The sequence below is a fragment of the Cydia strobilella genome, chromosome 11 (genome assembly GCF_947568885.1).
Source record: "Cydia strobilella chromosome 11, ilCydStro3.1, whole genome shotgun sequence".
NCBI lineage: Eukaryota > Metazoa > Arthropoda > Insecta > Lepidoptera > Tortricidae > Cydia > Cydia strobilella.
The window spans coordinates 1,389,554-1,401,986 of NC_086051.1; the positions used below are offsets into that span (position 1 = coordinate 1,389,554).

At 39.1% G+C, this 12,433-nt stretch overlaps 1 protein-coding gene across 1 annotated transcript in view; it reads right to left on the reverse strand.

Annotated features, from left to right (window-relative positions):
- The window catches only part of LOC134745373 (tRNA dimethylallyltransferase), a 331,000-nt gene that overhangs the window by 43,494 nt on the left and 275,073 nt on the right, over positions 1-12,433 (reverse strand). The window contains exon 4 of the mRNA XM_063679408.1: positions 7,994-8,117. Within this exon, the coding sequence (XP_063535478.1) occupies positions 7,994-8,117 (124 nt within the window). The remainder of the gene's footprint in view (positions 1-7,993; positions 8,118-12,433) is intronic.

The window sequence follows — 12,433 nt, forward strand, 5'->3', positions numbered from 1 at the left end:
AGAATGGATAATACAATACAATAACGCAATTCACTTGCACATACATGGAAAGTTGGGTATATGCTAAGTAATTACTTAGGTACTTAATGGAGCAAAATAGAGTTTACCGTTTACGGCATATGGGATTTAACATTTTTGTTTTTGTTGGTTAAGAAGTTGATATTTTATTTCGAAAAGTACAAAAAATTATACCTTAAACCTCCTTAGTATAACGCCATGTTTAAATAGCGAATCGCCGCCATCTTGCTCCCGACTTTAAATGAATTACTCATTAATTAGTCCGCACTTAGTGTCTTTAGCGAGTCATTAAGTAAATTAGGTAAAAGACGAACATTTATTGCGTAGACAGGTGCCTTTTTTAGTAGTTATAAATCCATTTAATATGTGTAATTAAACGAGATGACCCAATTTTGGAACAAAAACAGTTTTTTGATATAAAACTTATTATGATAACTCGGCATGCATGATGAGAGTTTTGTTGTGGCGGGAGAAGCAAAAAAAACCGGTTAAGTGCGAGTCGGACTCGCGCACGAAGGGTTCCGTACCATTACGCAAAAACCGGCAAAAAAATCACGTTTGCTGTATGAGAGCCCCACTTAAATATTTATTTTCTGTTTTTAGTATTTGTTGTTATAGCGGCAACAGAAATACATCATCTGTGCAAATTTCAACTGTCTAGCTATCACGGTTCATGAGATACAGCCTGGTGACAGACGGACAGACAGACAGCGGAGTCTTAGTAATAGGGTCCCGTTTTTACCCTTTGGGTACGGAACCCTAAAAACCGTCGAGAGACTCGAGAGAATTAACCTCCCCTTTTTAGACAAAAGTTAAAACACGATAAAAAAACCATACGCGTGTGAAAGTTGCTGTGTCGTTGACATAACCTTGGTTTTGTCTGGCTTGTATAAAAGGTATATATAGGTACCTGTAGAAAGCAGAAGGAAGTTATAACAGTTATAACCCTTTAATAAACAGACAGATGGGCCATTCTTACACCTAGTGCTGTCAAAGCAGGGTTGCTTCATTAAAAGTATTTAGTTTTTTTTTTCTCAATTTTCTTTTTATGAAATAGGTTGAGGCAGATGAGCAGACAAATCGCCTGACGGTAAGCAATAGCCGTCGCCCATGGACACCTGCAACACCAGATGGGTTGCAATTGCGATGCCGGCTTTTAAGATGGGAGTACGCTTTTTTTTTTAAGATTTGAAGGTCGTATCGGTTTGGAAATACCGCAAGCGACAGTTCATTCCATTCCACGGTAAATTTAGCTGTGCGAGGCAGAATTAGTTTAAGCAGGAGAAATTAATTTAAATAAATAGTACTTATTATTTTCTTTTATTTAAAAAATCGTAAATTCGTAAAGGGGCCTATCAGTCCGCCGGACGATATCGGCCTGTCAGTTAGAACAAAAATTGGACAGTTCCGAACAACTGACAGGCCGACATCGTCCGGCGGACTGATAGTCAGTGGGCCCCTTAAGCATACTACTCTGAGTACATACATTATGAATATATCATTTGTCAATTTTCCTTACAGCCATAAACCAAGCGAGTGACAACCCTGCGTGTGGCGCGCGCGTGCACAGTGCACCTGCTGTAGCGGCTGCGAAACACGTTAGGGCTGTGCCAACACCAACTTTTAAATTAATCCAATCACACTTAAGCTCTTCCAATCTAAATTAGTAAAGCTAAAGGCTAATGGTAAAATTAGATACGTTATATAGCCTGCAAAAGTGCGTTGCATCGTGCACCGCCACTCCTAAGTAGTAAATAGTAGTAGTAAAACACTATTGTAGAAAAAGAAACATGAAACAGGAAAAAAACACAATTTGTACAAAGGCGAACTTATACCTTTCAGAGGGATCTCTTCCAGTTAACCTTTGAGCAATTGAGGAAGAATTGGAGACGGTCATCAAAACTACCAAAAACTACTAAATGGCATTAAAAAAAAGAACTAAGATTAACGGAGCTACGCCGTTTTGTCTAATAATAAATAGTGTTGTTTTAAGTTTATAAAATGCACATGCATCTGCCTGTGCCTGCCACTTCTTCTGCTCAAAATTAGTACTTCCATGTCCTATTGTCGTATTTTCACCATTTTAGGAAATGTGTTATTTTTTCTAAACTATGTCCTTTCTCGGGATTTAAATATAAATAGGATCTATTTTCAGCTAGACAGGAAAGGAAATTATGATGTTATCAATGGAAGCCTAGGGTTTAAACTAATTGCTAGAAATAATTACAAATACGATATTCACGACGTAATTAAGTCAGGTGTTCTAGTTAATTGATGTTTACTTTACTTATTCATTGGCTAGCTTTTGCCTGCGACTTCGTCTGCGTAGTTAGTATTTTGGGTAGCTTCTTTTATATCCAATCTACTTTTTATTGATTCCCTGTACCAACTTCGTTATATCCTTAGTTGAGAGACAATTCTAACTTCTAACGCCTTGATAAAATGTAAAGGCAATGATTCAATTAATACCGTTTTTTATGCTGTTTTTAGTGTTTGTTGTTATAGCAGCAACAGAAATACATCATCTGTGAAAATTTCAACTGTCTAGCTATCACGGTTCATGAGATACAGCCTGGTGACGGACGGACGGACAGCGGAGTCTTAGTAATAGGGTCCCGTTTTAACCCCTTGAGTACGGAACCCTAAAAACCCTTTCAAAATGTAAAACAAAGTACCCAGTACCTAAGTAAAAGTAAAGCAGGTGTAACCCCATTTAAGTGACACCATTCTGACGTATATGAGCTGTCAAAATTAATTAAAATGATATTTGTACAGCCCGCCGAACGGCTTTCTTCCAACAAAAACACGAAGGTTCCATAAGAAACATACAAATGTGTAAAAAGTGAACGCAAACACGCGGACAGATGTTCGGTGCTGCCCGGTCGATTATACGGCCTATCACGCGAGTAGGTGCCCATTATAGGGTCCCGTGGGCATTCACTCCAGTATCAAGTGTAACGGCCCGGCCACGACATCGCGCGGCGGCGGCAGCGGCGAGCGGCGGCCATAGGTGGGACCGAAAGGTCCGATCGCTGTGTCACGCTCCAAGCTATGGCCGCCGCTCGCCGCTGCCACGCGATGTCGTGGCCGGGCCGCAAGGATCATTATTTATAAATTGCTTATCTTTTGAAATAAAACTATGTCAACGGATTATATCGCGTATAGGTACTACTTATGTATATATTTTTTATTATTTGGCTCACAAAACAAGTTACAGACATTTATATAAATTACATCAATGACTTACAGTTCAGATCTGGACTATAACTCTAAACATGTGTGCACAAAAGGAAAGGAACATTCAGTTAAAATATAACGCTAGAGGGAGGAGATGTCCAGAAAAAATGAAATGTCGGAGAAAATTACATAAACAGTAGTAAGATCTTAAAGTCTACATACACGTAATAAAGTTGTTATGTTACTTAAACTAGGTCTAAAACTAAGCAAGACAAAATATTTATGATTACAAATTTATTTACATACAAGATATATACAGTGGTACTACGTAAACGAAATTAATAACTAGCTTAAATCTAAAATAGGCCCTTGAGGCATTGTACCAAGGATGCTGGCGGCATTTCCCCGCTGTATCGCAATGCTGATACGTTGTGCGAGAAAGCCGCCAGCTCTTCGGTCACCAGTTACGTCAACCAGACGCTTCGCGATTTCTGCAAACAACTTATGCGCGCTGGGACCCCATGGACCTAGAGTTTCAACTCCAAAATATTTTAATTTAAAACAAACTGTAAGAACTAATAATGAATTTAAAATACATCCTACGTCTCAAACCCTTTGCAGCGTTCGTGGTCAACGGGTGACCTCTGTCGACCACATGTAATTTGAAATGTGAACGTTTTGAATTTGTTTTTCAGCCTTTTTCTAGTGACATCTAAGCTAGAAAAGATAAATGCTAACTCACTAGTTAGCTAAAAGCGCTTAGGTGCGGTTCAAACTTACCCGTAAATCCAAATAATATTCTATCTGTCAAAAAAATACGTTTAAGACGGGTAATGTATTTAAATATTAAACATCAGAATAGACATATTTATAATGTAAGTAGGTAGATATAATTAGAATAAAAAGCTGAGTTAAAATGTTTAACCGCTGCTAACTGAAGTCCAAAATATTTTCTTTATACGGAACCCTTTTTATCCTCAAGAAACACCTTACACACTTGTTCCTTTTCTAAGCAGATGTTACCCTCTTCATTATAATTGTATGTTTATTTGTACGTTTCCGCTGTAATGGGCACCAATGTGGCGAATACCCCAATGCATAATGCCTTACTGTAAAATAGGATGAGCATAAGCATAGTATCTATGAGACTTATAGCGTTTTGGATAGGAATAACGATGTCATCGCATATCGATTTTGCACGGGGCCCATTAAATGTTAACTTTTAACAGGTGGCTTTTATCTATTAATAGTATTATTAAGGAGTTGCATATCGCGATAGCAGTTCTTAGTACGGACTCTCAAATGCAAAGTTGTTATTGCAAATGTTAGGTAAATATTTTGTATGCTTTCTACTTCTTGACCGAGTGTTAGCGAAGGTCTCCGTTTTAGCTTCGGCAAAAATGTGTCCGTATCCGTATATCCGAATGTTCTGGCTGCATTTTTCAAGCGAATCCCGTGAAATCGAATTTTTGTCGTATGGTTTTTTGGATAATATTTAAAAATGGTGGAAAATGGCGTAAAGGATTTAAGTGCCAGTAGGATCTATGGCACTTAAAACCATTGTGAGTTCGCCGTGTTAATGAATCAAGTTAGTTTTTTAGGGTTCCCTATTACTAAGACTCCGCTGTCCGTCTGTCCGTCTGTCACCAGGCTGTATCTCGTGATCTGTGATAGCTAGACAGCTGAAATTTTCACAGATGATGTATTTCGGTTGCCGCTATAACAACAAATACTAAAAACAGAATAAAATAGAGATTTAAGTGGGGCTCCCATACAACAAACGTGATTTTTTACCGAAGTTAAGCAAGACGTCGGGCGGGGTCAGTACTTGGATGGGTGACCGTTTTTATAGTTAATGGTACGGAACCCTTCGTGTGAGAGTCCGACTCGCACTTGGCTTGTTTTTTTATAATCTTATGAAGCTTATCGCAAGGTCTACAGCTCACCGACCCACTAATTTAATATATTCACCGTTTTATCATATTGCACATCAATGTTCAGTTCTCATTAGCCTTTCCGTCGCCCAGTGCCATTAAGATTCTTGTTGGTAATGTAAATGGTATTCTAGGGCTTTAATTGTTAAGTCCAAGCAATTACTTTTAGTGCTTATGTAAATTAAAGCTATTAGAATTATCGTTAGCTTTTTACAATTACATTTCTATTAATATACATTTCAGGTGCTCAATGTTATGTTTATATTGTAATCTTTGAAAGGGGTCATTGTTGTTCTAAAAGTTGTGCAGAAAATGATACGTTTCTGCACTAGAGATTTTACGTTTCAAGTACGATATTTTTATTTTTTTTAGGATAAGCAATTGAAATTTGGGTTTAAATGGATTTGTTATACAATTTCCATTTTGATATTTAACTCCCCATTCCATAAATAACGATACTTTTGCCTAAAGTGATTACTAAAAGTACCCTCAAGAAATACCATAAAAATATTTACAAATACATATACAAATCTTTATTTATAACGCCGAAGTTACAAGTCACAATAATCACAACAGGGACAAATGTAAACCAATATATCAAACAAAATTATTCATACATATTATTATTCATGTTACTTATTCATGTTTTAAAAAAACCACATGCATTTTACTTTCCCCGTATTCGAATTGAAAAGGAGTGAAAGGCAACATTTTAGCCCCGGCCCAGTCAACCTAAACAGTTTACAACCAGATTAACCCCCACAACCCGTTGTCCTAATTAAGCCCGATCCACACTGTCCTCGGTAAAAAACGTAAACACAATCACCTGCGCGCGCCGAGATTGGCAGGTGCGCGCCCATCTGCCGCGCAGAGGTGGTGTGTGTCTACTTGCAGTACAGGGTGATTGGGACTAAGGAATTTAACTTTTAAGGTTCTATTTGTGAAACTTGATCGTTGATATACAGAAATATCGGTTGTTGTTTAACCCCTCTTACTAATATTGATAACCGAGCAAGCGAAAGATTCCAAATTGAACCACGGGCGGGGCGAGTAAACTCTATTGAATTATCATTAAAAACCAATGACATTTTATTAACAATAGACGCGTGACGTTCATAGTTGACAAAACTAAAATGCAGGCAATATTTAGTAGATGATTGTGACAATCTTGACACATTGGCGTCAGCCGTACGACTTACTCAATATAGGTTCCCGAATTTATATTTGATGGCTCACGATCGAGCGCCGGGTGCCATATCTAACTCCCTTTACTTACATCCATGTTAAAAACATTTAAAAGTCAATACTACCACCCAACATGAGGAACCAACACTTGTGAATAAAATGCAACTTTTCTGGTCAGTTTTTGAAGGATATATATATTTTTTTATACCACGTCGGTGGCAATCAAGCATACGGCCCGCCTGATGGTAAGCAGTTAACGTAGCCTATGGACGCCTGCAACACCAGAGATTTTACACGCGCGTTGCCGACCCTTTAAAAACGGTGTGAGGATGAATACCCTGCCGATGGCGAGCGGTGCGGTGATAGAAAGGGGCCGTTGGCATCATGTCAAACAATTCTTCAGAGCACAGCCCATTGTACAAGCGGTAGAACACGCATAAGGAGGCGAAGACTCTCCTTAGACTTAAAGGTTCAACACCGCTTGTGAGTTTGGGATCGTCGACGATATAGTGAGCCTTTACGAGTGTGGTGAAAAGATTTTTGTTTGAGGAATTGACGTTGTGAAATAATATTTATTTTTGTTTCGTGTGGCCTGAGGACAAGAATACGAGGGTAAAATTCTTTGCCCAAGCATCCTGTACAACTTGCACAAGTAAAGGTACTAGCAATACAATGTTATGTGAACATCGAACATAAATAAGGTAAAACAGCAGGCTAATTGCGAAAATACTGTCGCCGTATATCAAATGCGTTTCAATCCAACAAAGCTTTGTCTGAGGGTAAGCGTCAATAACTTTCGCATTTAAACTGTTGTGAGACATACTAACATTAAATCATTTTACGGTTTAGACTCACTTGTTTTAGTCACTCGCGCGACATGTTTCCGAGAGCCTAGGTCTCCTTTCTCAAGCACTAATAGTGCGAGCAGCGTTCACGACGGCCGCGCGCCGCAGGCTCTCCGAAACATGTCGCGCGAGTGACTAAAACAAGTGAGTCTAAACCGTAAAATGATTTAATGACAATAACTTTGTTGACCTTTCAAGGCTTGTTCATGTTCATCCGTTTTTAGGACTCTTGCCCTTGATTTTGGACATGTGCGGGTGGTTTCTGTACTAAACCAATTTTTATCATGCAGATACGTTTGCGAGCGACAAGGTATACCAGTCGTATCAGTCTTGTGTTACGAACGTTTAAAAAAAACAGGCCAAGTGCGAGTCGGACTCTCGTTCCAAGGGTTCGTTCCAGTCGCTAACGTAAATGTCAAGTGTCACCTCATGGTACGGCCACAGATTATATAATAGTTCTTACGAACGGCACGGCTACTGTTGTTTTTTTAGGGTTCCGTACCCAAAGGGTAAAAACGTTGCTTTTGTTCTCGCTGTCTTCATCCATCGATGGAGACAGCTACAGTTACAGTACCTGTCCACACTTGAGCCACAGCACGAATGTGGCGCCGGGCCGTCGCAGGCAGCCTTCACGTGGCTTCTGTTCTCTAAGATGTCGCTGTGGCGTCGCTGTCTTCAGCCATCAATGGAGATAGTTACAGTACCTGTTCACATTTGAGCCACAGCACGACTGTGGCGCCGGGCCGTCGGAGGCAGCCTTCACGTGGCTTCTGTTCTCTAAGATGTCACTGTGGCGTCGCTGTCTTCAGCCATCAATGGAGACAGTTACAGTACCTGTTCACACTTAAGCCACAGCACGACTGTGGCGCCGGGCCGTCGGAGGCAGCCCTCACGTTGCTTCTGGTCTTCTAGGATGTCGCTGTGGCGTCGCCCCGTTTTGAGCCAGACCTCGATGGACCTGAAAACAAAAATATTTGGTATATTCATCTCCAAACCCACACCAACCATCAGGACCAGGACCAGAGTCCCAGATCAGATACAGCTGTGACGAAGCCCTAAAACAGGTCTTTTCTCGACAACTCGCCAGTATTCAGTATCCAGAAGTGGCGCAGAATAGGGCAGAGTGGCGTTCTCTCCTTTTTGGATTATTGAGGCAATGAAGTAAGTATAGATGAATAATAAACTAAGTTTATATATACCGTCACATTAATGATATTAAACTGACTCAAGTGGGCAAGTTTCACAGAAGTTAGCGATCGCTTCTTAACAAGTTAACACTGTTTGATAAATTTAGTTTTTGCAAGTAGGTAAACTTTTATTTACCAACTTCATAGAAAAATAGAACCTCTAACTTACTAAACCTACCTACCTAGACCTAGTGTTCGGGCCTTGTAATCTTTTTAATATGAGGGTATGCCGTTTCAGAGCAAATTCGGAGGTAGATTCAACACATCTGACTGTCAATCACTTCGGCTCGGGCGCGGCCTGCAACGCATGTTCTTCTGTGTGTTAATATTTCCAAATTTCGGTATTTCGGTGGTGCGAACAATCAGTTTACAAGGCGTGTGTGACGACCTCTCAAGGCCCTGGAAGTGCTGAAGAAGGACCAGGATTCCCGAAAATCGTCGGCGTGTACTCAAGGTTAGTGGCTATCCCATATTGGTTGATTGCAATGCCTGTTCAGTTTTTAATACGCTAGGGAACCTAGGACCAGCTGAGTTATCGAAGGGTTCATAAATACGTGAACACCTAGATACAGCTAGAGTTAGACCAAGAAAAGTCTACAACGATTTTGATAGCATACCTACGCAGTGCAAGTGTTATTTATACGTCATAATTTCATAGAAGTTTGGCGTTTAAAATAACACTTGCGCTGCGTGTGCTATCAAAATCGTTGCAGACTTGTTTTGGTCCGACTTTATGTCACCTACAGTTTATTTATTTTAACAATGACATCGCCATTTCACCAAAACTAGTCGAATCGGCCCCTGAGCGCTCTCACGCCACGTAAAGACAAAGATATCGTCGCTATACTTACTCAACCTCATATCTGCAACAATCATTTGATGGAAATGTCGCTTTTCTTTCATTCGGAATAAGGGTGTTTTTGTCATCAAATGAGTGTTGCAGATACGAGGTTGAGTAAATATAGCGACGATATTAAGTTTCGTCTTACATCCCTATAATGGCCACTTAAAAAGTCGTAACGACTCAAACTGTTCCCAGTCTGCTCTAGTACCAAACCGAGACTGACTCTGTCCTTGTCTAACACATTGTTTTTAGTATTTCCTTCTCTTTCGTTTCTGTATTTTTTTATTTCTCGCTGTCTGTGCTTCAGAGCGGCTTCACTTCATAGGAGTTTCAATTACTTTTAAGATAAAGATAGTACGGTGGTCATAAAATCGCGTATTTGTTTGTAATGGCTACGGCGGTAGCTTGTAAAATGGTCAAAAATAGGATTCAGGATCAGGATTTAAATAGGAATCAGGAAATATCAAAAAATCTGATTGACTGCCTCACCATACAAACGTAGTCCCCATTTTCCTCTCTGTTTTTCGCTCCTAATTTTTACAATAATCAAAAAATCTAAAAAAAAAACAAACATAGGGGCATAGCTATGTATGGTTGATATACATCATATTATGCAAAAATATTTCCCATAATGTCAATACCCAGAGAGGAAAATGGGAGCGTTTGTATGGAGAAACGGCCGTCCCCTTTCCTCTTAAGGCCGTTCCATCGGTTTGCTGCTGTCACTGTCACATTTCGCAAGAAAGAACGTCAATTTTGATCAAATTATGTTGATTTTTATTTATTTTAAAAACGTTACAATATCGAAAATCGAAAGCTATGAAATTACTATTTAAGTTAAGATTGTTTTTTCTTCTTTTTTTGTTTATACTGTCACATAATAAATAACCGAGTAAAGTAGGATTAAAAGTCCGAGTTAGAGGTTACTTTGGGAATTAATTGTATCGAGCGAAGTGTCATAATTCGTGTATCGGAAGCTATGTTGTTAAAGATAATATAGTCAAGAACTACATATATTTTTTCCACGTCTACAAATATCAACGCCTCTTAGAAAAACATGATCATATAAGGAGATTTTTCGCCTTCTGGCTCAGGGAACCGCCTTAACTTAACCCTTAACCTGTTAAACGGTTGAGGGTCTTGCCCTGGTCTTCTCTAATGCCGTGACAGACCTACGGCCTGATTCTAGTTTTAACATAATAGATCAATAATTAGATCTAGATAGATACGATATGGATCCATATCTAGATCTACCTATAGATTATTTTTAATTTTTAATTAGAATCAGGCCGCTATTCTTATTATTAGCATAAAATATATAATAACAGATATAGTTTTTAGGGTTCCGTACCCAAAGTGTGAAAACGGGACCCTATTACTAAGACTCCGCTGTCCGTCTGTCTGTCACGTCTGTCACCAGGCTGTATCTAATGAACTGTGATAGCTAGACAATTGAAATTTTCACAGATGATGTATTTCTGTTGCCACTATAACAACAAATACTAAAAAGAATAAAATAAACATTTAAGTGGGGCTCCCATACAACAAAAGTGTTTTTTTTGCCGTTTTTGCGTAAAGGTACGGAACCCTTCGTGCGAGAGTCCGACTCACACAAGACCTCGACAAGCTTAAAACGGGTTAAGAAAAATTTAAACCGACCAATTTAAATTTTTCTTAACCCGTTTTAAGCTTTGGCAGAACTACTCGATATATACATATTTCTAGTCAAGATTTTCGCAACACTTAGTTAGGTACATAGTTAGTTTGTTTCGCCTGATAACGCAAACTTTTTTCTTGAACTTATGTCGTCTTTACGGTCTCAAGTTCGGGAAAGTTAAAAGAGTCAAATATAGGTAAAAAACTTTTCTAAAGCCATTCTTGCGTGTGTGCGTGTACAGTTTGAAAAAAAAAACACATAATAATAATAATATAAGCCTTTTATTCAGACATATTTTGTTTTTACAAATTTTACATTTTAAAGTTTATATTGTACATATCTTATCTAAACATAGTTTTACATATAATTTATCGTTTCAGACAACATCGGTTTGGTCTGTGTGCCGTTTGGCAAAGGCCTCTTCCATCCCTTTCCAATTTTCTCTATCTCTCGCCAGTCTGGTCCAGGTCCAGTCTCCCTGCGAATTTTACGATTTCGTCCTCCCACCTCATTTTTGGTGGTCCTTGTTTCCTTTTTCTATCTTTTAGGAACCACCATATAATTCTCTTACTCCATTTCTCTTTGCCCCTGATCGTATGACCTGACCACCTCCATTTGAGTGTTTTAACTTTGATGGTTACGTCTTCCACACGTGTTTTAGATCTAATAACCTTGTTTCTGAATCTATCTTTCAATTTAACACCAATCATGCTTCTTTCCATGGACCTTTGACATACTTGTAGTTTTTTTAAGTTGCTCTTTGTTAGAGTCCAAGTTTGGCTGCCGTAGGTTAAAACTGGTAAAATGCATGTATCAAACAACTTCCTCTTTGTAGCTACATTAATTTCTTTGTTCTTCATAACTTCTCTCATTGACCAGTACCGTTTCCATGCGTTAGTTGTTCTTCTAGTAATCTCTTTCTCCATCTCGTTATCCATGGATATTGTTTGTCCTAAGTATATGTATTCATCCACATACTCGATGGTTTCCTGGTTTACTACTATAGGTGTCTTTTTGGAGTTGGTCATTGTTTTGGTTTTTTCCGCGTTCATTCGCAGCCCCATTACCTCACTCTCGCTGGCTAGTTCCTCAAGCATACTTTGCAGATCTTTGGCTGTTTTTGCTATCAACACTAGATCGTCTGCGAAGCGTAAGTGTGTAAGTGTGATACCATTGATTTTAATTCCGTAATTGGGATTCCCATGCCAGTTAAGATTCCGAAAGATTCCCTCAAGCACCGCAGAAAATATTTTTGGCGAAAGAGGATCCCCTTGTCGTACTCCTTTATTTATTTTGATCTCTTCTCCCTTGCTTTCTAACTGTATTCTAGCAGTGCTCGCTTCGTAAATGTTCCTAATTACTCTAATGTAGTTCGATATTACACCTTGCTCTTTCAGGGCTTCCCAAATTTTATTATGTATGAGCGAGTCAAAGGCTTTGCTGTAGTCAACATATGCTATGTATAGTGGAATTTGGTATTCCTTGCATTTTTCTGTTAGTTGCCGTACAGTGAAAATGTGGTCTAGCACCGAAAAGTCGCGTCTGAACCCGGCCTGTTCCTCTGGTTGATTTTCGTCCAGTATGTT